This window comes from Ictidomys tridecemlineatus, chromosome 1 (genome assembly GCF_052094955.1).
Source record: "Ictidomys tridecemlineatus isolate mIctTri1 chromosome 1, mIctTri1.hap1, whole genome shotgun sequence".
Taxonomy (NCBI): domain Eukaryota; kingdom Metazoa; phylum Chordata; class Mammalia; order Rodentia; family Sciuridae; genus Ictidomys; species Ictidomys tridecemlineatus.
The window spans coordinates 216,701,931-216,728,914 of NC_135477.1; the positions used below are offsets into that span (position 1 = coordinate 216,701,931).

Below are 26,984 nucleotides of genomic sequence, written 5' to 3' on the forward strand. Positions count from 1 at the left end.
CTAGGAGTCTTGCAATGGGCCTGTTAGGGCCTTCTGTTACTCATTTGCCTTTTTATTTTGACTTCTACCTCATCACCAAGCCTTAGTTTTCCCTTCTGAAAGCCAGGGGCTTCCTGGATGGATTAGTTCAGTGGACACCATTCATCCCTGTCACACTGGGCCTTCTGATGCATTTGTCTTCATTGCTTCAAAATTTTCCCACTTCTGTTATTGTAATTCCATACATATTCCATTTTTTTTGTATCTTTTTGACTCTCTTTTTCATCTTTGAGAGATTCTTCCCTCAGCTTACCCCTTACATTGTAGGATTCTCCAAGGTTCTCCTTAGACCACTGTTTTTCTCATTCATCCATTATTGTGGTTTTCATCACCATCTAGATGTGAAAGTTTCTAAAAGCTGTATCTTCAGCCTTGCTGTTCCTCCAGTGTCTCTTGGGACATCTCCACCTGAATGTCCCATGGGTTTGTCACAACAGGATTTACTAATCACCTTCTCCTTAAACCTCTTCGTCTTCCTGTATTCCTTATCTCATCTGGTGGCACCACCATGCACATAGTCACTCAGACCAAACCAGAAACTTCAGTCTTGCTCTGCTGTTCTTACCTAATCAATCACCAAGCTCTTTGCATGGCCTCATAGAGGTTTTTCCACTTTGTGTCTACCACCACTACATGTCACCAAACTATTTGTACACTTGTTGAAGCCTCAGTCTTTCCCATTAGAAAAGGGAAAGGCTTTTTAAATTGTATATGCATACAATAAAATTCTAGTTGATCTCCCTGCTCTTAGGCTCCCCACCCCCTGTCATATTCATCCTTCACATAGCTGATTTGCCTACAGTTAAGACTTGCAGAATAATGCCAACTTGGGAGTGACAGTGTGGTAGGACTCTGGTGAACTGTCTGGTTGAGTTCCTTTACAAACTGAGCTTCTGCATAGCATTTCACCTTTGAAAAGCTTCACATTGCTTGTGCAACATCTTTTCACACTGCTCATTTGTATCTCCAGTGACTTTGCCCCAATTCACCAAGAAGTAGTTCATATCTCATTGATTCCACAAAGACTTCTTAATATTCACATCTTTATTAATTTTCTCAGTGCTATTTATTGAATACCTGTGTTGGCCCAGGCAGCAAACAACATTCCCAAAAGGCGTAAGATGTAAGCCCCATCTGAGATTATTAGGTTGTGTTTCTCAATCTGTCCGTGATTGGTGGATTGATTGTGTTTGCTCTGTCATGGATGAATAATTGAGCCTTCTGCTCAGATGAGAATGAACAGGTTGCCTGAATGGCTCAGCTGAAAGGCAAACCAAAAGTCTGTTAGAGGAGGGCAAAATCTTAGAAAGTAAGATATGATTACCAGGCAGGTGGACAAGGCTTTTTGGTCATGAGGAAAAATGAAGTATAGATAGAGAGGGAAAGTGGAGTCTGCTGGGACCACAAAGACAGATGACAGTGGGAACAGAGTGGAGGGGGATTGCAAAAAGGCAAGAGATGAGGCCATAGAGTCAGATGGGGTTGAGGTCATTCAGTTGGCTAATACTTTGAGAATGAGATGCATTTCAGATTCTTCCAAGGTACTGAGACTAGAAGATACCCAGGAATGGTTTTTTCCCTGAAAGAGCTTAAAAGGATGCTAACGGTAATCGAGGAGTTAGACTTTACTGTAGGCGGTTTTCAAAAAAATTTGAGGAAGAGCATAGCATGGTCACCTTGATCCTTGGAAAGATGGCCTTGGTGGCATTGTGGAAAAATGGAAGACTGGAAAGTTAGTTGAGAGGTCATTACCGTACCAGGTGAGTGATGATAAGGGTCAGGAAGTAGTAATCAGTGGTTGGGAAAGGAAGTAAGGATGAAGGAAGTAAAAAGGCACTTTTAGGAGAAATTCTATTAAGGTGGCATAAACCATATGGTCTTGAGGGTCAGTGGAGCTTAGGGATTTGTGAATTGTGATAGGGTTCAGTTAGTTGGGAGAGATCATAATAGAAGAGGAAGGGTTAGGAGGTGTGAGAAGTCAGAGTCTGAAGATGTCACACCATTTAGGGGCCTCCTTTCTGAATTCCTGTAGTACTTGTGCTAATCTCTACCATACACTTACTTGTTCAATGGATTTATGTGCTTGTGAACTTCTCCTCTTCCTTCTTTTACCCCTCTCTCTCTCTCTCTCTCTCTCTCTCTCTCTCTCTCTCTCTCTCTGTGTGTGTGTGTGTGTATGCTATGTGTATGTGTACATGCGTGCGTGCATGTATGTGTGTATACCTAGGGATTGAACCCACGGGTGCTGTTACCACCAAACTACATCCTTATCCCTTTTTATTTTTTATTTTGATAAGGGTATAATTTGCCCAGCCTGGGCTCGAACTTGCAATCCCCCTGCCTCAGCCTCACAAATAGCTGGTATAGGTGTGCACTACCATGCTTATGAGCTTCTTGAGAATGTGTGCCTGTTTTTCCACCCAAACACTTTTCACAGCCCTAGAATGTGCAATAGGCTCAACAAATTGTTCTTAAACTAAACAGAAAGATAGTGTGCTAGTTTTCTCTTGCACCACAAACTTAGTGAATTAAAACAACACAGACTTATTAACTATGGGTTAGAAGTCCTGGTTGGAATGGTTGGTTTCTCTACCATTTCAAAAGACCAAAATCAAGGTATTGGCTGATTGGGCTTTTACTAGGAGGTTCTGGGAGGAAAACATTTTCAAACTCACTTAGGTCATGAGCAGAATTAAGCTTCTGGTGGTTACATTGCTAGGGTTCTTGTTTTCCTTTTTGTCCTTAGTTCTTCAGGACTTTGAAAGTAGGCCCCTAGTATGATGCATTGAATCCTCGTGCTTTAAAACTATCTCCTTTTTCCAACCAAAGACAATTCTCTGCTTCTAAGGACTCATGATTGCATGGTGTCCACCAGTATTATCTCTGCTTTAAGGTCTATAACCTTAAATACATCAATAGAGTCTATTTTGCTGTGTAACAGTCACAGGCTCAAGGGATTTGGTCATGGACATATTTACAGTGGACATTATTTTGTCTACCACAATAGTAATTATGTACCTAGTCATGCAGGGATTATGACCATGGTTCTTAAACACATATACATTCTAGTGTCTCTCATTTGTGCAGGGAAATACAAAGAGATAAGGTTTACCTAGTGTCAGAAAGAAATGGGAGCAGAAAAATGTCACAAACCCTTCAGCTTCCCCTCTTTCTTATGATCATCAGTACAGATAGCCATCCCCTTTGTGTATCTATCCCTCTAAACCATCCATTCAACTAGTCATTCATTCATTCATGAACATTTGAGTACCAATTTTAAGTCTATGCAGGATTGAGAAATGAGGATGAAAATATGCTGCAAGAATGAATAACATCTCATTTCTGTCAGCTTATTTTCAATGTATTGAGGTCTACATCAAATTTTCTTAAATCCATGCTGTCTGTTGATGAGTTTGGCTTGTGTTGGTGATTTTTTCTTCTCTGCTTAGGGGATAATCTTTTTGGTATACTGTAGCTTTAAGCTTTGACCCAAGTGCTCAGTAAAGATTTTGGTAATTACTGCTTAGCTCACTTCCTTCTGTGTGTATTTGGAGATCATTAATAAATAAATATTACTGTCTTAATTTTTAACTTTATTCAAATAAGTAAACAATTTATCAATTGCTTATTATTCTTTCCACAGCTATTCTGTGCACATACAAGGAAGTAGTTGTCTTGTATCTGGCATTAATTATATATATTTAGAGAATATTCCATAGCAAAATAGATGCTTTGCTACTCTATTCCTGTTTATAACTCCATTCCTTTTTATAACTCCACTCCTTTTTATGGCATGTTATTCCATGGTATGAATATACCAGTGTATTTACAAGTCTCATATTGGTGGACATTTGGATAGTTTTTACTTCCTGTGCTATTAAAATACTGTCATAGTAGAAAGTATCTTGTGCACATACTTCACACAAGTATAAATATACATATAGAATGTCTGTGCTGTAGTAGACACTGCCAAATCCTTCCCACAGAGCTTGTGCCATCCACATTCCCACCAGCAGTTTGTGAGAGTGGCTTTCCCTCAATTCGGCCAACAAAGTTTATCATCAAACTTGATGCAGTTGGCCAATCTGATATGTTAAAATGGCATTTCAATTTAAATTTGCACTTATCATATTAATAAATAATATTGGCCATCCTTTTGTGTGCAATATTGTTTAGAGTCATTGGTATCTATTTTTCTATAAACTATTCATTATCTTTTGTCCCTTTTTCTATTGAGTTGGGTTTTTTCTTTTTGATTTGTTGTTAGTCTTTATATATTAGAAAAAGTAGTTTTGAGAATATTAAAGAAATATGGTTTTCTTTCAGTTTGACAATCTTTTTATTTTTAGTTTTTAATTGTACATGGATTTAATACCTTTATTTTATTTATTTAGATGTGGTACTGAGATTGAGCCCAGTGCCTCCCTCATGCTAGGCAAGCACTCTACCACTGAGCCACAACCCCAGCCCTCAGTCTGGTAATCTTTTGACTTTCTTAAGTTCGTTTTTTCTCAGCACTGATGATCAAACCCAGGCCATCACACATGCTAGGCAAATGCTCTACCACTGAGCTATATCCCCAGTGCTTTACTTAAGCTTTTCATATACACATTTAATATTAGATGGTTATATTTAGTTAATTTTTACATTTATGCCTTCTATGTTTTGTGTTATGGTTGGAAAGGCCTTCCTCATTCCAATATTATGAAAGAATTATGTAATGTTTCACCAACTATTTTAACTTTTTATTTTGAAGTAAATATAGATTCACAGGCAGTTACAATGTTAATGCAGAGAGATCCTGTACCCTTCACTTAGTTTTCTCCAAACATCAGGTACTTTCATAATTTTGTTTTATACTTTTAAATTATTGATCCCCCTGAAATTTACTTTGTATGAGATAATGGATTCCAACTTATTTTTTTCAATTGGTTACTTATTGTCCTAACATTACTTATTAAATAATCCATATTTTCCTCAGCCATTTTAAGTGCACATGTATAAATCATATACTAAATTCCTATACATGCTGGTTAGTTTCTTAAATATTTAAACTATCACAGTTGAGATAGAACATGCCATGTCATGGCTAATGTTTCTTTTTCCAAGAGACTCATATGCAAATGGCCAATGTTAGCCTCATTTCAAAATCCTATTATTATATGGTGTAATTTGGCATATTTTTCTAGAATTGACTTTGTGGTATTACAGGTTGTGTTGGGATACTAGTGAATAAATGTTCCTTGCCCTCCAGAAGTTAGCTTAGCTTATTGAGCCCATTTTATTAAGGTAAGCCTTTGGACTATGTACTGCTTAAGATTAATCATGCAATTAATTCTCATGAGGAATGTATATTATCCCCATTTATAGTTAGAAAATTGAGACTCAGAAAAATGAAGGTTTCTCAGATCTTAGATCCTAGAGAAACTTGGCAGAGTTCAGACTCGTGTTCTGGTCTTGTAACTTGTTTTTATCCCTTATCATTCCAGAACATGCCTCAGATCTGCCCAAGATGTCTTTTCACTCCATTGAACTGAGACAATAACTACCATAACTTTTGGTCTATTGCATAACTCCCCTGTTCCATCTCTACTTTAGCAAACCTAAAGGATCACACTATTTTCATTTAATTTAATTTTAAAATAAGCCTTATTGTCTAGATTTGAGATTTACAACATAATGTCTATTTTAAGTTCTTATCAAAGGAAGGGCTAAGCAAAGATAGTTGACTTCTACAGTGTATTTCAGACGTCACTCTGAATAATGCAAAAGAAAAAATAAACTACTCATCTGCTTATTTAGTTATCTGAATTTAAGGGGTAGATTTAGATCGTTCTTAAATTCTTTCCCAGCTGTTTGATTTTAGATATGATTTTTATCTTGTTAGTATTTTCAATAATTTTATTTTTCCCTATAGAAGTGAGGGAACAAAAGCATTTAAAGAATGACAAGTATTTTCATGTGGGTTAGAGGAAAAACAGTCTAGAAATTCATTAATCCAATCAAAAATTGTATTTGTTAGTGGAAGTCATGTGGGTTGATTATTGTGTAATGTAACACTAGTCTTGGATTCAGTTCATCAGCTGAATTACATCAGCTTCCTGACCTATCTTTAGAGGCCACCACTTAAAATTCCATAGGTGCTTTGTATTTGAGTCTATCAATTCACATACTCATAGTTTCCTATTACTATAGTGTAATCTATGTGATGTTTTTCATGGGATGGGAATTTTAGGATTTATAAATGTGGGGGAGGAGGAGAGAGCCTTCAGTTCTGCATTTTATGCTTACTAGTCAGAATTGCCCTGTAGCAGGATAAGATCTTCCAGAAGATTTTGCTTGCTTCTCTTAGAGAATATATCTTGTATGGGGTCTGTGTGGACAGCCCTTAAACTGGACAGTTTGGATACTTAAAGACATACGTTGTTTAGTACGTTTCCTGGGAAGGAGTATGTTCTTAGGATCTGGTGAGTTAATGTAAGACCAGTCACACTCAAGAAACTGATCCATAAACTTGAATTCCAAGTCATTCATTCAAAATTGTCATATGTGTAAACAAAGCCATGATCAAGCAAATGTGAAGGTGGGCCATTCTTCTCAGGAGATTCAGGTCTAGATGAGAAGGTTGCTTGATAAAATTAAAGCAGAGTGTTTGACCTGTTCTTCTCTAAAGATGATTCTCTTAAAAAAAAAAAAAAAACTTCACTCACAATACCTTCTAAGGCAGTGCTGATAAACCCTGGTGAGTACCTTACCAGCTATGTTTTGAAGACTTTGAGGAAACCTCTGTTTTACAGTTCATATTCAGTTTTATATCACCTTCCCTAATTCCCACAGGACTGTCAGAACCTACTAAAGCCTATGTACCACATAATTATTTTTTAATGCATTACTTTTTTTTTTTTTTTGCAGGGCTGGGGATCAAACCCAGGGCCTTATGCATGTTAGGCAAGTGCTATAACACTGAATTCCATTCCCAGCCCCATAATTTTTAAATTATTTATTGTTTATATGAAGGGTAGCACCTCATCATTATGAGCAGGTTGGCTGGCTTTCATTACCAGTTCATAGGATGTATATACCTGTCGCATAAAGACCTTTCACTCTGTGTTAACTTTCAGTCTGTGAATGTGGTGATTGACTTCTAGATTTTGTCCTTGAATTCAGAGATTCGTCTGCTTGGGAACCTGAAATTTCCATTCCCTAGTCTGCTTTTTTTTTTTTTTAAATGTCTTTAGTTGTTGGTAGACCTTTATTTTATTCACTTATTTATGTATGGTGCTGAGCATTGAACCCAGTGCCTCACACATACTTGGCAAGCATTCTGCCACTGAGCCACAACCTAGCCCCCTGAGTCTGCTTTTATTTTTTCCTGTGACTTTCTACATGGTAGACTAGCACTATTAGTAATAATGTGAATCACAAGTCATTTCAGGCTTAAAGGTCCATGTGATTATCGTTAAATAATCGGAGGCTGCTCAGCTAGATTATATTAACCTCTTTTATTGCCCAAGTTCACTGGGGTATGGCTGGGTTGTCATCCTAGTGCTTCCTTATCCTCTGAGTGGTCTGCTCAGATCTGAGAAGACTTTCTTGGCTTCTACCCCTTTCGGCCCCATTTTGTTGCTAAAGCATCCTGAACTTATGGTTATTGTAGAGCACTGTGTATTCTGTTTACTTGGCTGTCAGCTCCAAGAAAGCAAACACTCTGTCTAGTTCACTTTTTAAAAACAGCTGTAATTGAGATACAATTCATATACCATACAACTAACCCATTTAAAGCGTAGAGTTCAGTAAGCTTTAGTACGTTCAAGGAGTTGTACAAACATCACCTCAATCAATTTTAGAAGATTTTATCTTCCCAAGAAGAAATTCAATACCCACTAGCAGTCTTCTCACTCTACTCCTACCCCCAGCTCTCCACGCCTCGGCAACCTCCAGTCTTCTTTCTGTCTCTCTGGATTTGCCTGTTCTTAACATTTTGTATATGTGGTCTTTCATGACTCACTTTTTACTAAGCATAATATTTCAAAGTGTGTCCATGTGAAATTATCTCATGAATCCATACTTTATTCTTTTTTATTGCTGACTAATATTTTACTCTATGGATATCACATATTTTTTGGCTCATTATTTGTGGGCATTTGGGTTGTTTCCACTTTTTGACTTTTGTGAATAATGCTGCTCTGACCATTCACATCCAAGTTTTTGTGTGGACTTGTGTTTTCAGTTTTCTTGGATATATCTAGGAGAATTACTGGGTTAAATGGTAATTCTGTTTGATCCTGTGAGGAACTACCAAACTGTTTTCCACACTGGATATGATCATTTTTAAATCCTAACAGATATGTGTAAATATTCCAACTTTTCTGTGTCCTTGTCAATGCTTGTTATCATATGTCTCTTTAATTTTAGCCGCCCTGGTCTGTAGTGGTTGTATGGCTCACTTTAGAATCTCCATCACAGGGCCTACCATGGTATTAATAAGTGTTGATTGATTGGCCAAGCCTGTTTCCCTTCTCGTTATTCATGTCACCCTCCGCAATGGGAAGCTGCGTGCTGTGGTGGAAGAAGGTGAACTCAAGTTCTGTTGAACTTTCAGCACCTGTTCAGTAACTTAATAGCTGTGTGATCTGGAGCAAGTTACCTCACTTCTCTGAGCTACAGTTTCTTTATCTGTAAAATGAAGATAATGATATGTGTTTTATCTGGTTGCTCTGAGGATTGAGTGTAATAATGTGAATGGAGAATTTAGCACAGTGCCCAACCCAGGGACTTCATTAACTGAGTGCTATTGTTATTCTCTTGGAAAACTTGGGCAGCAACTCTACTCCCTTGCCTCAGGAAATAGGGGCAGCAGTTGATTTTGGGAGAGGTGCCTAGTGGCACGCCTGTGATATGCAAGGTCAGCTCCCTTTCCTTCTTTAGGAAAGCTCCCTGCAAATCTCCTCACGGAATCTGTTACCACCTCTTCCATTTTTTGAGCAATATTCCAAGGTGGCTGTTGAGGCTGAGGAGGAGACCTGTCATCTGTGGTTCTACGGCTGCTTTCTGATTTCTCCTTAAGCTTTGACGGACCTCTTTCATAGATTTGGTCATTTCTAGTAACTCATTATTAAAATTTTACTCTTTTCCTAACTACCAACTTAAAAAACTTTAATCAAGACAACGTTTTAATTGCATAAATCCCCAGTAATGAGGATTCTAGGTTGACACAGGTGGATTTGGGCTATGGAGAAACATCTTTCTGACTTGACAGAGAACTTATTTAGCTGAGCTTGTTCCTGTCATCTGTCGTCTTGCCTTTGAACTTCTTGGATAATTTATGAAAGGAGAGGAACTGCTTTCATCTGTGGCACACAGTGGCAACGTTCCCATGGCAGGAAGTGTTTGTTCTTACAAATCTTATACATAGCGGTCACAAGGGAGGCCTTAATATCTTGTTTTACTTAATTGTGCATTTTTGTAATTTCATGATTGTTTCAGTGTTTTTACCTGAGAGCTAAGCAGCTTGGAGAAAAGGCTGAGACATACTTGCCCTGGGACCTTCATTACTCAGCCCTGATCTACCTGCCTTTCTGGTTGTAGCTGCCACTTCTCCTTTTTACAAATTGTCAGATACTGTAACAGAATCTATAGCCTGGAGTCCCCCAAAGCCCTATTTCTGTTGATAGCAAAAATGTGATGGGAACAAAACCATTGGTGGCATTTGAGGTTGGAAGGGAGAACAAGCGGAAGGTGAGAAATAGCTTACTGAAGGAGGGAAAGAATTTAGAGAGTGATGGGAAGTAAATTGAATGGGGAGAGTGGAGTCAGATAACAGAGGCAAGAACTCAGGACTTGATGAGATTTCTAATAGGGGGCTATTGTTGGTTCTTGAGATGGGAGAAAAGATGATCAAAGTAGTATTTTATGATTATTTTTTTCTTATTATGAGATTAGCCCTAAGCATGAATTTAAGGGATATATATATATATATATATATATATATATATAATCAATTTGATTTATATCAAATCAAAGGTCAACATATCTCATGTAAGCTTGATTTAGGTTATAATCCTACATTTTGTTTGGAATCACAAATTGATTATATATATATATACATAATCAAGGCCAAGTGGCTGTAGCATAGGTATGGAGCATGGTCGTGGCTGTTGGTTGTGAGGATGGAGGGGAAAGCTTCCATCTAAGCATGAGCACTCAGGCTGGAGATGGAAGAGTACAGTCAAAGATGTTTCCAGTGCTTTGGATTAAAAAAAAAAAAAAAAAGTGAAGGCATTAAGACCTGTAGAAATGGCAGTGAAAGAGGCCCACTGGTTAAAGACAGAAGTTGGGCAAGATGAGCTCCTTTGGGGATTAGTAAAGTTTCCTGTGACCGTGGAATGTCCAAGTTATGATATTTATTGACAGCTGAAAATACTGGACTCCAGCATGAGTAAAAGGTTGAGGCTTAGAGTGTAGATTGGGGGTCATTACTGTAGTATTAGAAATGAGTAGATAAAGAGGGAAAAAAGTCCCGAGATTCCAAGGAGACCCTCCCTGCCAGTGCAAGAATTAAAAAAAAAAAAAGCAGCAGCCAACAGCCCAGGAAGGACTGAAGGATGGAAGGGCATAAGGCCACTCAGAAGAGTGCTATGTTCTGAAAGCCAAGGCCAGAGGTTGAGCAAGGAAGTAGAGGTCAGCAAAGTGGGGCTGCAGGAAAATCAGGGTAGATAAGAACTCAGGAGAGAAGCCTTTGGGCCTAGAAAGAAGGAGGTCCCTAACCTTTGCATAGAGCTCCAGGGAGAGAGATAACTTTAATCAAGCAAGATGGTTATCTGAGGACATTTACACCTTCCATGGCATCCCTTAGAGATGCTGTGGTCTAGAGTCCTCTCTGTGCTGAGTCCCAAATACCAAATCTGCCTAAGAACAATCCCTCGCCCTTATTTCATTACCATCTGCCTATTCTTTCTTTATTTTTTTTCTAATTAAGTTTAGCAGCTTATCTGATCTGATTTGGAGAGGAGCTTGTCACTATGGTCACTGATTTAACAACATAGGTCATAACCAGTTGAATGTTTTCTTATTCCAACATACATTTTCTGATGAAAATTAAATACATATTGAACAGTAAGTTTGGTTCTCTATTATCAAATGTATCAGCAAGGATCCCTGCATTTATATTTTCCTTTCCCCTCAAGATTTTATTATTTATATATTTCTCTCTCTTTTTTCTTTTTCTAGGACTTGTTATACATTAAGATTAAGACAAGATAAATAGAAAATTACTCCTAGTAGAAAATAGAGCAGTGCTGGCTTTCTAGTAAAGGTAGTATAGCTGTCATGACTTGGGGAAGGGATTTCAGAGGGTTACTGAAAGAACTTGCATTGATATAACCTGAAAACCATCTAAGAGTTCTATAAGTGATGTTAGATGAGAAATCGAAGGTCAACATACCTCATGTAAGCTTGATTTAGGGTTATAATCCTACATTTTATTTGGAATCACAAATTCTACACTTCAGATGACAAATTTGAAGAAATCCAATAAATATTGCTCTTGTCATCTGTGGGATAAAAGTGAGAGTAAAGGTAAAACCTTTTGTAGTTTAAATGGTGTGACTTAGTGGTCAGACTGTATTTTTATATAATGATTGACTATCTGAGATAAGAAACTCTAAAAGAAACAAGTTCTAGATAACAAAAGATTAGTGTTTTTATCCTTTATCTTTAACTATGTGGATATCAGACATTTGGAAATTTGTTAGGTGATAGTATCTCCTCTGGTAAGCTATTCTGAAAATATGCTATTAGGCTTTAATTACTCTGGAGAGTTTGTAATTTATGCTAAAATTTTTTAATAGCATTTAGTTCACTTTAAATTTTTTTAGACATAGCTGGGCACAATAGTGCATACCTGTCATCCCAGCTACTCTAGAGGCCATGGCAGGAAGGAACACAAGTTCAAGGCCAGCGTAGGCAACTTAGCTAGTCCTGTCTCAAAATTTAAAACATTAAAAAGGGCTGGAGACGTAGATCAGTGGTGGAATGCCCCTCAGTTCAATCCCCAGTACCACAAAGTAAATAAACTAAACTAAACTAAATAAAACACTTTAAGATATAATCTGGATTTATGTTTGGCCTAATTAGTAATATACAGTAAACAAAGGATGAAAGAACATGCACTTAAACTAATTATGAATTATCATGAAATTTTCACAGAATTTACATTAGCAATAACGAGGAGCATATTTCTGCACAATTCTTTTTGTAACAATATAAAATTTCAGTATCTTTTTGCATTTTTTGCAAGTAAATCTCAACATGGAAGCCAGACTGGGCAATGAAGCCCAAATCAAAGCAAAGGTTGTAGACCTTTGTGGGAGTTAGGTGGCCCCAGTTCTCAGTTTCTGATTCATAACTCAGATGAGTAAACTGCAAGTAATCTTACTCCTAAAGTTAAAAAAAAAGGTACAACTGACCTTAATGAAAACACATTCCTCAAGTTTTTGAGAATCAAATCTCATTAAATAAAATCTTTTGAGAGGATCAAGTACAGCTTAGTAAAGGGCAAGAACACAAATAGAACATAATTAAACAGCAAAAAGTTGAGAAGTTGACCTTGTCATGTGAGCTATTTATAGATAAATATGCCTTATTTAGGCTTCTAACTTAACTTTGAAGCCAAGAACATTGAATCTTCCTGCTAGCAAGTGAAGCAAAAAAATTATCATCTGGGATAATCTCTTTTATTGATAGATTAATACCATAGATATTTATTATCTGACTAACTCCTCCTAGGCCAGTACCATATAAGACACATTTCCACCCTACCTCATAAGAACTTGCAGAATTTTAGGTGAGGTAAGAGATGTCCACAAATGAAATGTACTATGGTGGCTACCAAATATAAAGGGACATGCAGGAGTGGAAACCAACATATTTAAAAACTTGTGTGGCAAGGATGATCAACTGATCAGATTGGGTGCCAGCCCTGAAAAACTGACCTGGCTGTCCAAGAGGGCACAATAGTGGAATATCAGTACTGGTTCCATATAATGCACTATAGGATTGCATGTTTGCATAACCCTGTAATTGATTTAGCTGTATAATTATACATATAGATAATGAACTAATTATCAGTATTGGAAAGAAGAAGGTCTCAAATGTCATGAATACTGCACCAGAAGCTCTCTTAGCAAAAGTCTAGGTAAGCAGTAGGTAAAAGCTAAGCAGTAGGCATAGAAAAGGCCATATGAAAAGCCTTTAATAAGTGAATGATCTCACCATCTTCCTTCCCCTTCACCACAGGACTTCAGTGTCAGGGTCCTCACTCATGAGTGGAAAATAAAGGAGTGTGTTAACACATAGCAGAGACAGGATCCTAGGATTACTACCCAAGTCTGGGCCAATCTGCATCTGTAGTTCTTCTCCCCACTCTCCATTATTGACCTTTGTAATACAAGAAATGCTTTATTTCATTCTATTAATTACCTAAAACAGTTATTAATTGTCTAAAACAGTCATTTCTGTTAAGCATCATCTTAAAAACAACATCAACCCTCCCAAAACAAAATGTGTTCCAAAGTGTGGTTGGAGGACTACCTGAATGAGATTGCCCATAAGAGGAACTTCCCTAGAAATAGGCCTTTTGTCAAGTACTGCAGGAAAGTCTAGTTTACATTAACTTTTAGAATTACTCTCTTATTCTAGCGAATGATGAAATTAATTTCTTTCTCGTATCTAGCCAATGCAAGATAGAATTTAATAAGCTGCTTTATTGGGTTGAGAAAGTTAGGCAACAGTGTACTTGGAACATTTTTGGTAGGGTTAAGGCCTTGGTGGGTGATTATATTGGTGGATGTAGGGCAAAAATGAGATCTCTGGATATAAGATAAACTGGACTGAGGTGACCCTGCGACCCTTGGAAAGGTGGTCTCCTGACTTCAGTTGTGTTGAATGTTTACTTCTCCAGACCAGACCTCCAGCCCACATTGTGGGATAAGTGAATCAGTGTTTGTGACTTGTATAGAAAATGAAATGCCTGTTAAGCTTTTGTTACATGAAATGCTCTAAATTTCCAAACAACTGAAATTTTAGAAATTTCAGAAACCCACCTGATCAGGTTGAGTACAGAAGTTGAAGTAGTTTCTCTTGCCTGCTTGCCTGCATTGCACTTGTGGCCAGGGGAACTTCTCTCAGTGTTATGGCTTATTTGTTTTTCTATTTTGTTCTGATTTCCCATGAAAGCAAAGCTCTTATCTTAGGCATCTATACACACACACTCATGCAATTTCGGCTTTTTCTTTCCACCAGCACCTTTTCTTATTCCTACAAATGTATTCAGGGTGTTTAATCTATGAAATAATTCTTTCACTCTTCCCTCTCCTTTCTCTTTATTCCTATAAATAAATATCTTGAATAATAGGCAGTATAGAAGAATAATGAGCCCACAAGTCAGTTGAGTTGAATGTTGGGTCTAAATCTTTCAAACTTATACTGCCACAACTGAACAAAATCTAGGATATTTTAATTTTTCTTCTGTTGAATTCTGTACTTTAGAAATACCAATTATCTTTATATTGGATCATGCTCCCTAGTAGATTTTCTGTATTCTTTTAATCTGTCATTTTTTTATTTGACTATTTCATTCTTTCTTCTATTTCAGGAAATCACTGTTTACCTATGATTACCCTGTTTCTGAATGCTTCTAATTTATTTGTGGCACAATAAGGACACTTTGATCTTCAATCTATTCCACTTGTTCTACAGTCTACCATTCCATTTTATTAAAAAAAAATCATCTTATGAGTACATGTTTTCAAAGCAGTCTTGGAGAATTTCCTTTTATTGCTTTAGTTACCAGTTACATTTCTTTCTTGATTGTGTTCTTTGTTAAGTGCCTTTCTTGGTTTACTTTTCCCCTAGAATCTATTTGTAAAGTTTTTGAGTCTTTCTTTTCTGTTTTTTTTTTTTTTTCACCTTAGGAGTATTGGGCACCTCTTGTCAGACTACCTACTTGTGCTCATATAATATGGGTTATGATATAATATGGGTTGTCCTGTTGCCACAGTATTTTTTCTTACCCCACTTTATTTTTCTTACTGAGCTATGACTTGAGGGCTGGGAATTTCAGTTTAGACTCATTTTCCCCTATATCTCAGGAAAGTCTAATGTACATTAAGTTTTAGAATTAATCTTATTATATTTAATGATGAAATTATTCTCTTTCTGGTATTTATCCAAGAAGAGTTACAACTTAATAAACTGATTTTGATTTGGGAATTAGGTAATTATTTTTGGTGAGGTTAAGGCCTTAGTGGATAGTTAATTGTATTGGTGGATTTAGGTCAGAACTAAATCCCTGTGTATAAGAAATACTCACATAAGGTCATCTTTAGGCCCTGAAGGTTATGGAGAATGAAGGAAAGAAGAGTTTGGTTAATACAGATTGTATCTGTTTTATTATTCACACCCCTCCTCTTTTTTTTTTTTTTTTGGTGCTGAGGATTGAACCCAGAACCTTGTGATGCTTAGCAAGCCCTCTACCAGTAAGCTAGCTCAAGAATATAATGTATGTTTTTAAAATCACTTTTTAAAATAAGAGGTAGGGCTTACTATGTTGCTCAGACTAGCCTTGAAATCCTGAGCTCAAGTGATCTTCCTGCCTCAGCCTCCCAAGTCACTGGGACTACAGGCCTGCCCCACCATGTCTGACAATTCCCATTATTAAGTATTGTTAAATACCAGCACCAAGATCTCCATTCCCACGGGGACACCTAAGGTACTTTCATCATCACAGTCTCTCTTGTTAATCCATTTGCCAGCCTGAGAAGAAAAAGATAGTCTATTTGCTTCTCTTCAGATTTGGAGATAATTCTATAAGAATTCTCAGGCTCTTTTGCCATCACTGGTTCAGCTAGGGGAAGAGCCCATGTTGTGGATGCCACTCTGCTTCAAAACCTCTCCTGGGTCACAATCTATTGAAATTTAGAACATTGGTGTTAGGCATTTCCATATTTTGTTGTTTCTATGAAGTTTTATGGGTTTTTTTCCCAATTTTGGAGCCACTACAAGGCAGCTCTTTCTGTTTCCTAAACGTGGGTGTTCCTTCAAGTACTGCCCTTTGCTGTGTCTCCTCGTATGTTATTTATCACAAAGATTTATGCTGCTCCATGTTAATTATTACCCGTCTTTATAGTTCACTATGGCCTTCATCCTGGGCTCTGATTCTGGAATTTTCTTTAAGTTGAATGAGCATTTTCACTTGGTAGAGTAGTCTCCTAGTGCCACAAATTGGGTGGATTAAGCAACGGAAATGTATTATCTCATAGCTCTGGAGTTTAGAAGTCTGAAATCAAAGAATTTGTAGGGTTTGTTCATTTGAAAGTATGAGGATAGGACCTGTTCCAGTCCTTTCATCTTGGCTTATAGACCGCCATCCTCACCTCACGTTCACTTTACATTCTGCCTCTGTGCTTGTCTGTATCTAGATTTCCCCTTTGTATAAAGACACCAATTATATTGGATTAGGGCCCACCCTAATGACCTCATTTTAAGTGTTTACTTATATAAAATCCCTCTGTCCCAATAAGATCACATTCTGAGGTAACAGAGGTTAGTGCTTCAACATGTAAATTTTAAGGGGACACAACAGTTCATAACTCCTGGTTATTCATGCATGCTACAAATATTTCTTGCTACATACCAGGCACTAGTCTAGGCACTGGATTACAAAGATAGTGAGGCTCAATCTCTTCCCTCTTGATGAGTAGAGAAGATAAAGGATTCATAAGCAGGCATTTGCAATACTACACAGTATGTGCTCTCATAGATGAGAGATTATGTCAAGGATCCCTTGGGACACCTGTTCCTGAACTGCTCGCTCAGGGATTGCGTTTCAGAGGAAGTGATGCTTATATGTCTTTCCCAATAGGATGCAACACTGCACAGCTGTTGGCTCTGCTTCTAAACCACACCCTCATGACACCCAACCCTGGATCCCACCACCCAGTTAATCTTTCCAAAGCACCACTTTGATGAAGACATTCCCCAGTTGTAAAACCTGTAATGACACTTCACTGTCAACAGAAATAAGTCTTAAAAAATTCTTTAGCCTGCTTGGCTTTTGATTCTTCCATAATCAAGTACCACTCCGAGATCTGTCTTTTCTGTCTTGATCTATTTTTCCCCTCCTTAGTGTTATATATTACCAAGATGGATAAACACATATTCTAGAAACACAACTGGAGCTTTTCTTTTAATTTTATGAAGACAAGATTTTTGTTTTGTTTTCCACTATATCATGGACACCCTAAACAGTGCTTGGCTATAACAGACAGTTAAGAGTATTGATTGAAAGCATTACAACTCTTTTAGAATTTGTCTAGCAGGCTTCCTGACTTGCTCAAAGGTCCCCTTACAGGGAAAAAAAAAAAAAGAATATTGGTTGAGTAAATGAATTAATTTTTCCACTAGAGCTCTCTCTGCTTGTGTGGTATGCCTCTCCTCTCTTCCAGGTATGCACATTTTTGTCTGTTGAAATCCCGGTCTGAAGGCTTAGCTCAAATATTCTCTCCTCCAATATGCCTTTTTTTCTGAGTTACATGTGCCAGATGTGACGCTTAAGGCTTTCCTATTCTATGTGAACTGCTTACTTTACCCTGCATTTTGCTTTGCATCATAGATATATGAGTAAGTGTCTCTTCCCTGCCAAACTGAATTTAGGAACCATATTTAAAAAACAATATTGCATCCTGCTCAGCATTTCTGTGCACAGTAATTGATGCTCAAAAGTTTCTTTATTTCTTTTTCTTTTTTTAAAAATTGTAGATGGACACAATACCTTTCTTTTATTTATTTATTTTTATGCGGTGCTGAGGATCGAACCTGATATCTCATACATGCCTGACAAGTGCTCTACCACTGAGCTGTGATCCCAGCCCTCAAAAATTTCTTTTTGTTTAAAGAGAAAACAAATGGGAGTATTCTGCATTTATTTCAATAAAGTAGAGAAGAAGGCCTAAGGAATGGAGCATTTGATCTGGGCCCCTTACCTTGCTCATGTTTTTTTAGAGTTTACAACATTTTAAAATTCATCCAGCAGATTTTTATTAAGCATGTGTTTAATTCAAGGCAATGTATTAGGACTTAGATTACAAATAAGAATTAAGCTGCCTTTGAGGTACTCACCACTTCTTCTGACAGAATGAGTACCATGGGTCCCCAGTAGGCACAGTTTGTAGAATGCCTTTCTCCTCTCAGACTTTCTTGTCCAATTTTCTAACATTTTTTTCACAAATTGAAGCTGCCCAAGGGTAGAGTCCCATTTTTATCCTGTTCTTCCCTACTACCTACCTCTGAACTTAAATTGGCCAGTGATTTGAGCAGGTCCTTTATTTACCCTAAAGATTCTCTGATTCTTCTTTAAGTTTACCTTTTCTCTCCAATTATAGAATGCTGTATTGGGACCAGAGACTTGGGAAGGATACTGATTGCTCTGCCTATAATCCTAGCCAGTTGGGAGGCTGAAACAGGAGAATCATGAATTTGAGTTCACCCTGGGCAACAGAGGGAGAGACCATATTAAAAATAATAATAACAAAGAGTAATGAGAAGCACAACTCTTGGAGCAATGTTTTGCACTGTGCTAAAGTTTTCACATAAATTGCATTTTCTACTGGGGCCTATTACTAATACCATTAGCTTCATTTCTAACAGGTTGTCATGTTAACATACTGAGGAAGTTAAGTGAACATCATAACTAAAGTTGGTCTGCTTCATTGCTCAGACACAAGATTGTCCCACGGAGTTTAAGCCAAATAGAAATGCAATCTGAATTAGTCTGGTGGGTCATGTACATGTTATCTTTTTCAGAGGCATCTTATTCTTTATTTTATTTTATTTGTTTAGTTTTATGTGGTGCTGCGGATTGCACCCAGTGCCTCATGCATGGTAGGCAAGCACTCAGCCATTGTGCTACAATCCCAGCACTAGAGGCATCTAATTCTTAATAAGGGAAAATGAGGCTGTAAAATTGAGGTGAAATAATGGTGTAGTAAGGAATGGAAGGGATGATAAAGATCCTTTTTTTGGGGTACTGCTTCACATGGAAATGACAGCTTGTAAACCTGATTGAAAGACAGGCCTGACAAATGTGTTAACATATGCTCCTATGACATTGTTATCGGAGGTTGGGAAACATCCACATTATTTAGGTAGGCTGTATACCAGACAGAACAACATAAGTTTGTGGAAATAGTATAATGACAATTAAAAGTGGTAGTCCAATCCTATGTTTTCTGGGTTCCTAGATTCATACTGGGGTATCTATGTTAAACAGGCTATGGGACAAGATCATTCTATAACGCAGATATTTAAAAGTCACTTAGAAGTCTTATATGGTGCTGCAGTGCATGCTTATTAACTTATTAATCATACTTTGTTTAAACAAAAATCAAAATTTGTTTATCCTGAGCACTTATTGACAGGAAAGGTAGCAAGCATCTGGATGGGCCAGGCTGTCAGAGCTTCATCATACTGCAAAAGGCACTGGAGGGAGGGTAATCCCTCTTCCAACATTGTTTCTCAAGGCTAATGCCCTCCTTCCTTATAAAGGAACCACTTTCCCTACTTTCAGGATCCTCCATCCTCCCTAAGGCCATGTGCTTCCCCATGTGACTTGGGAAAGTGAGAGTGGGTGGGTGCAGGGGGTTGGGGGGTATATATAACACTGATTAACAAAGATACCACTACAGCCCCCATCCTTTTCAGTGCCTGGTTTAGATGTTGGCATGTGGTGCCTTTCTGGGAAGGGCCATTTAAGGACCTTCTGGGTAGAATGGAGAAGGACTTTGAAGTTCCTAAAAAGAAACACAGAAAATATCCTTTCACTGCTCTGGAGGAAGGTGTGTGAGAATGTAATATTTGGAATGGCTGTCATTGTCTTTTTCCTTTAAAATGACAAGTCAGAACATTTTTTCTCTTACTTCAAGCTTATTTCACTCTCCCCCAAAGGAGGTTAGTTTCCTCACATCCTGGAAGTTGGTGCTGACTCAGAGATCTGCTCCCAGATTTCACAGCAAGTTCCTTTGAATCATCAAATTAATCTTTTCCAGTATCAATTACACCTCCTCTGCCTGCCCTTCTAGATCCAAATGCCTTACTCTTTCCAGGTGACCTAAATGTGCTGAAATCTCTGTCATGTATTTTGTACTGGTTCCACATGCTGTGGGTGTCATTCTGAGAATGGTTTATGCAGTGTTAAGCAGAGGTTCCCAAACCTTGCCCATCATCCGAACTCCCCCAAACGCTAACTGAATCCAAATCCAGTGATTCTGATTTTCAACCAGATTTGGGAACCACTGACTTATATAAGAAATACAGCAAACAGAAAAAATCTCTACTGACCTGACCCCTTTGTATTTCTCTGGTGTCTGTTGTAATAGCTCCTTTTTCATTTTTCATGTTTATTTGAGTTGTCTTTTTCTTACTCTGGTTAAAGAATTTTTTTTTTCAATTTTTTCCTTTCATAAAACCAACCCTATGTTTTTAGTTACTTTATTTTATTGTCATTCTAGTATTCATTTATTTCTACTGTAATCTGCTTCTGCTGGCTTTGGACTAGTTTGTTTTTCTCATTCCTTGAGGTGTAATGTTAGGGTTTTAAAAATTTGAACTCCTTCTTTTCTAATATAGGCATTTAGTGGTAAACTTACCTCTTAGAACTGCTACATTCTCTACATTTTGGTGAGTTGTGTTTTCAACATCCTTTGTCTTAAGATATTTCAAATTTTTCCTTTTGGTTTCTTCTTTGACCTATTCATCGTCCAGGAGCACATTGTTTACTTTCTACATATTTGTGAATTTTCCATTTCCCCTCCTGTTACTGATTTGTACATTCATACCATTGTGGTTGTGATTTCAGTCTTCTTAAATTTCTTTGTTCCTTTCTCTTTTTTTCTTTCTTCTTTCTTTTTTTCCTTTTCTTTCTTTTTTTTTTTTTTGGTGTGTGTGTGTGTGTGTGTGTGTGTGTGTGTGTGTTTGGGTTTGGTACTGAGGTTTGAACCCATGAGTGCTTTACCACTGAGCCATATCTCCAGATGTTTTTATTGTTTTATTTTAAGAATGGGTTTCTTAGGATCATGCTAAATTGCTGAGGCTGACCTCTAACTTGTGATCCTCCTGCCTTAGCCTCTTGAGTAACTGGGATTACAGGTGTGCACGACTGTGTCTAGCAGTCTTCTTAAATTTCTTAAGACTTGTGTTGTGGTCCAACATATAGTGTATGATGGAGAATGTTCTGTGTGCACTTGAATAGAATGTGTATTCTGCTATTGTTGAATAGAATGTTCTATATATGTCTGTTAAGTTCATTTGTTCTAAAGCATACTTTAAGTCCTATGTTTCCTTATTAATTTCAATAGTATTCCAGCCTATTTCTCCCTTCATATTGTAATATTTGATTTTAATATATTTAATAGCTTAGGTGCTCTGATGTTAGGTGCATACATATTTATAATTATTATAGTCTCTTGATTACTTGTCCCATTTATCATCACAGTATGATTTGTCTCTTGCAACAGTTTTTGACTTTAAGTCTATTTTTTCCTCTATAAGGACATAACTTTTATTTTGGGGGGTGGTAGAGAGTATCTTCCCCCATTCCTTAGCAAGTTACAAGGAGCTTATGTAGTATCAAGGTCATTGCAAAGAGGAACATTTTAGCCCCCCACCCTACCCCCTATCATGTTCTTTGCTATTTCAGCTACATTGCCATCCTTTGAATATCCAGAGTCCCATCAGGTCTTTGGGCACTTGTCTAAAGAGATACATGTTGTTTGTACCCATGTGACTCCTTCATTCTCTATGGCTCTTCTGAAATACTTCCATGTTGAATGGGGGTACTAAGAAGTCTTTCTGCTGCTCTGGCACCACACTGGAGCAGAAGAAAGTCTGTGCCTGCCTAGGCCCTCTCAGCCTGTCCCAGCTCTACCCTGGCAACAAGGCCTGACCCCTATTGGCAAAGTGCATAACCAAGGTTAAATTGAGAGAAATGGCAAGAAAGGAGGACAATAAAGGAATTACCAAGGAGAAATGTAAGTTAATATGAACTGTCAGAACAAAATGCAAACTCCTTTGTGGTAGGTGTGGTGTACACACATTTTTGCTTCTGTAATGAGTGTGTATATGTGTATGTGTTTATATATATATATGTGTGTGTGTGTGTGTGTGTGTGTATATACATATATAATATTACAGCACACATGTACATATATAGTAATTATTAACAAATTTGAACGTTTGTTATTTGAAATGATTTTCACTGGTCTGTTTCACATTCTAAATTCACTTGCTTTTATTGGGGATTTGCAATGGATGAGGAAGAAAAAATAGTTTATATTATTTTGCCTAAATAAATATATATCTAAATGAGTGGTACCTTAAAAATAGCCACCTCAGGAAACTATACATTTATTTCACTAATATTGTCATAACCCAAAACATTTCTGGCTTTGTTTGTTGGAGTTGGTCTTATCTTATAAACCATAAGCTGAAAATGTCAGTAGTAAATTATTTATCATTAAGCCTGCTTCTTCTTCACCCCACTGATAAAGTGTGACTCAACTTGATACATTTACCTCAAAACCATTCTTTTTTGTTTTTGTTTTAACTGTAAATGAACATAATAACTTTGTTTATTTTTTACATGGTCCTGATGATTGAGCCCAGTGCCTCATACAGGCCAGGGAAGAGCTCTACCACTGAGCCACAACTCCAGCTTCTCAAAACCATTCTTTTTTTTTTTTTTTTTAAGAGAGAGAGAGAGAGAGAAAGAATTTTAATATTTATTTTTTAGTTTTCAGCGGACACAACATCTTTGTATGTGGTGCTGAGGATCGAACCCCGGCCGCACGCATGCCAGGCGAGCACGCTACCGCTTGAGCCACACATCCCAGCCCCTCAAAACCATTCTTAACTTGTAGTTATGAATTTGCTTTTTGGAAGTAGTAGGCAAAGGTTTTTCTCCCATAAGACCATTTTAAAAAATGATGAAAACTCTGAAGTTAATTTATAAAGAAAAGCTCAAAAATTGTTTTGAACAACAGCATCACTGAAATGAGTCTACATTTGCCAAAGTGACTACTTTAAGGCAAATACTGTTATTTGGATGAATACATGTTGCTAAATTACTTTAAATTGGTGATGTACAACCTTGGACAGTTTTGCCCTCCATAGGAGTTTTGACAATTTGTGGAGACATTATTGGGTTCCTGGCATCTGTCTTGTGCACAGAAGCTAGGATTGGTTCCAAACATTGTACAATGCTTAGGACAAGTCCCCACAAGTAAGAATTATCTGGCCCAAATGTCAATACTGTCAAGATAGAAAAATCCTGCTTTAAACTGGTTATCACTTTGTAGTCCTCCCTCACATTTTAATATATTTCAGTGTTTCTGACCTTACTAAATCATTGGAAAGGAACATACTCACACATCCAGATATTTCTGTCTAGCGTGCTCCAGGACTTCTTTGAAGCTTTGTTTCTGTTTAAATAGAGAGGGTGGGGTAGGATGGAGAAACCAGTTCCAACAAGAATACAGGAACCACACTGATTAATATCTCGGTGGAAATTTCCCTAGCAATCTTGGAATTCTTATCTCAGAGGTTTTCCCTCCCTATGACAGTAGGAACTGAGACTCCCATCTGACTTCAGTTCCCCAGAGTCAAAACCCAGAGTGACTCTTTTCAATAATCTCCCCCTCAGACACACAGACACAAACACTCACACGGGAGAAGGACTTTACCACCCATTACCCTGGTTTGATGCTGCTGGTCTCTGCCCCTTTCTCAGGAGCCAGCATCAGCTGCCTTGTTTTATATTTATTTACTTATTGTTGTTGTTTGAACTCTCCACGCTTCTTCAGAGCTCTGTCCTTACGACACCATCTGTGTTTCTTCTTGATTTTCATATAGTTAATTTGTTAACCTTCTCTTTTGTCTTCTGAGTTTCGAGTCATAGAAAGGTCTTTCTCATGCCAAAGTTATAAATGTCTTCTTAGATGTTGTCATCTAGTGCTTTCATGGTTCTGTTTTTCTTAGCTAAATATTTGATCTATTTAGAGTTTATCTTGGCTTATAATACAATGTTTGAATTCAGCTCACTTTTTAAAGATGGCTATCCAGTTGTACCCTGCCATTTATTAAGTAACTGCTAGTAGTTCGGTGCCCATTGATTTCAGATGCCCCCTTTATCATATACTATGTCTTATTTATTTATCTTTATGTAAATAAAATGACTTTCTTTCTTTAGAATAAAGTCTCAGTTTTCTTAGAACAAATATATATAATATAAAATGTATCATTTAAACCATTGTAAAATGTGAAGTTTGGTGGCCATAAGTACATTTACATTGTTTGCAACTACTTCTACCATCCTGCTGTAGGACTTTTCATCTTTCTGCCATATGGCTTTAAATAAAACACACCATTAATTTTATGACACATCATCCATTGGTAAGGTGTACCCTGATTTCAGAGATGTGGGAAAGCATATGTCTTAGAATTACTGGAATGTAGTTTTAAATCCCCAAATGTATTTGGTATATTTCTGAATGTTCTATTCTGTTCCATTAATTTGTCTTTTCATGTGCCAATGCTGCACTATTTTAATTATTGAAGATTTATAATACCCTTTATTATACAGCACAGTAGACTTAGTTTCTCCTGATAGTTGCTTTTTTCTGAAGATTTTTTTTCCAGTTTTCTTTGTCTGCCTGTCCAGATAAATGAAACGGCTTCCTCTTGACTCTTCAAGGTCTTTTCCTCCCTCTTTCGGCCTCTATTCCACTTAAATTATAAAAACTTGCACATAGAAGATCTTATTGGGGCTGATGAGCTGAAAGTCTAGGATTATTGTACCTTTTCTGAAAGTTTGTGTATCATCTTGACTTTATTCTCCTGGGTTTTTACATCAGCTTCGCTATCATAGGTGCTGTCTGCTCCTGACCTATGTTGTGCCTATAAAAGTTCTGGGAATCATTTACTTCTTTTGTGTTTTGTACATACATTGTCAGCCTTTTTTTCAGTGAAGTTAGCAGTGGCCCTAGAAGAAGAGGACATCTGTAATGTTTGCAACTGCATCAGGGCTTAATATGGTTCACTAATGCATTTACCCTCAGTAGAAGTTTGTTGCTCTGCCAGGTTTTCCTATTAAATTTTTAGCATTTTTAATATTGTATTACTAAAAGCTTATCTTTATTTCATTTATAGATCATCAACTCGGTTTTTTTTTTTCTCTGAAGAATCCATTAAAAGAGCCAGTAAATCTGTGGAAAATGGCCTTCAGTGATCTTACATCGAGGACCGTGCGTTTTTATGATAATTTTATCAAAGATGCTGGTGAGTAATCAAATTTCCCAATCAAGTCTTATCCTTCCTTTTTATGTCAGATTCTTGGCTCATGGTCGTAATCCCAGCAGTTCAGGAAGCTGAGGCAGGAGGATTGCAAGTTCAAAGCCAGCCTCAGCAACTTAGTGAGACCCTAAGCAACTTATGAGACCCTGTCTCAAAATAAAAAATGAAAAGGAAAGGCTAGAGGTGTGGCTCAATGGTTAAGTTCCCCTTGGGTTCCATCACTGGTAACCCCCTGCCCCCTAGTAAAAGAGATTCTCATATTGATAGGATTTCAACAGAATGAGAGACTTTGCAATTTCTTATTAGTAGTCAACCAAGAGTAAGTGAGGAAGTGTCAATGGTTTCATTACAGATATATACAGAGATGGAGCTACACAGATATTCATTACAGTGTTTATAAGACTGAAAATATCCTAAATATATCCAGTGAAAGGAATTGGCTAATAAATGATAGAACATTCCAACTTAGTAGCCATTGAAAGTAATTTTAGAGGGACAGCGTTCTTTGGCTTGATTCTGTCCTCTGATTCTCAGAGAAGTTATAATTATTGCCGATAGCAGCACTGTACACAGTGATTCATGAATGGAAGAGCTGCAGCCCTGAGATGGATATCAGAGCATGAAGCATTTGCTTGGGACACCCCTAAGTGTCTCTAGGGTGTCTGCCTTCTCCCCTTGCTGATTAAAAAAAAAAAAATCAAGGGTTGGGTTCGTGGCTCAGTGGCATAGCACTTGCCTAACATGTGTGAGGCACTGGGTTCAATTTTAGTGCATATAAATAAATTAAAAAAAAATAAATGCCCATCAACAACTAAAAAAATTGATGTTTTAGAAGAACATTTAATGTCATACCAAGAAGTTTAAAACATGTTAACTGAAAGCATGGTATAAGGTACCACATGTATCTTTTTAGTAAGGTAAATAGTTATTTCTGGGGTGGAATTATGGGTTATTTTCTTTTATTTTTGGGTGCTGGGAATTAAACCCCAGGACCCTGCACATACTCAGCCTGTACTCTATATACCATTGTGCTATACACATAGCCTGATTTTTATTTACTTATCTATGTCTGTGTTTTTAATTTTTTTTAGTTGTAGATGGACTCAATATCTTTGTTTTATTTATTTATTTTTATGTGGTGCTGAGGATCGAACCTACTGCCTCACGCATGCATGGCAAACCACGCTCAACCACTGAGCTACAACCCCAGCCTATGTCTGTGTTTTTTCAAACTACACCAGTACATGTTGTTTTTTATAACTATTAACCAGTGCTTTAAATTAGAACAAAGGAAAATTTTTAAATAGGCAAGTAATCAGAGCATATTAGTGATTACATGAATTTATATATAATTGAAGTGAATGTCTCATTTTAGAGTAGAAATTGAGACCCAGTGATATGACCTGTATAAGGTCATGTTTAGTTGATGGTAGAAAAGACTAGGGCTGGAGTTGTGGCTCAGTGGCAGAGTGCTTGCCTAGCATGTGTGAGGCACTGGGTTCGATTCTCAGCACCACATATAAATAAATTAAAATCCATTGAAA

At 37.3% G+C, this 26,984-nt stretch overlaps 1 protein-coding gene and 1 non-coding gene across 2 annotated transcripts in view; both read left to right on the forward strand.

The window, feature by feature from the left end:
* Positions 1-26,984, forward strand: part of Elovl7 (ELOVL fatty acid elongase 7) — a 69,068-nt gene that overhangs the window by 15,681 nt on the left and 26,403 nt on the right. The window contains exon 2 of the mRNA XM_005319594.5: positions 25,297-25,425. Coding sequence (XP_005319651.1) covers positions 25,362-25,425 — 64 coding nt within the window. The 5' untranslated portion in view covers positions 25,297-25,361. The remainder of the gene's footprint in view (positions 1-25,296; positions 25,426-26,984) is intronic.
* Positions 17,384-17,444, forward strand: LOC120885980 (U7 small nuclear RNA). The gene has a single exon (XR_005728765.1). It is a non-coding gene; the product is annotated as a U7 small nuclear RNA (small nuclear RNA).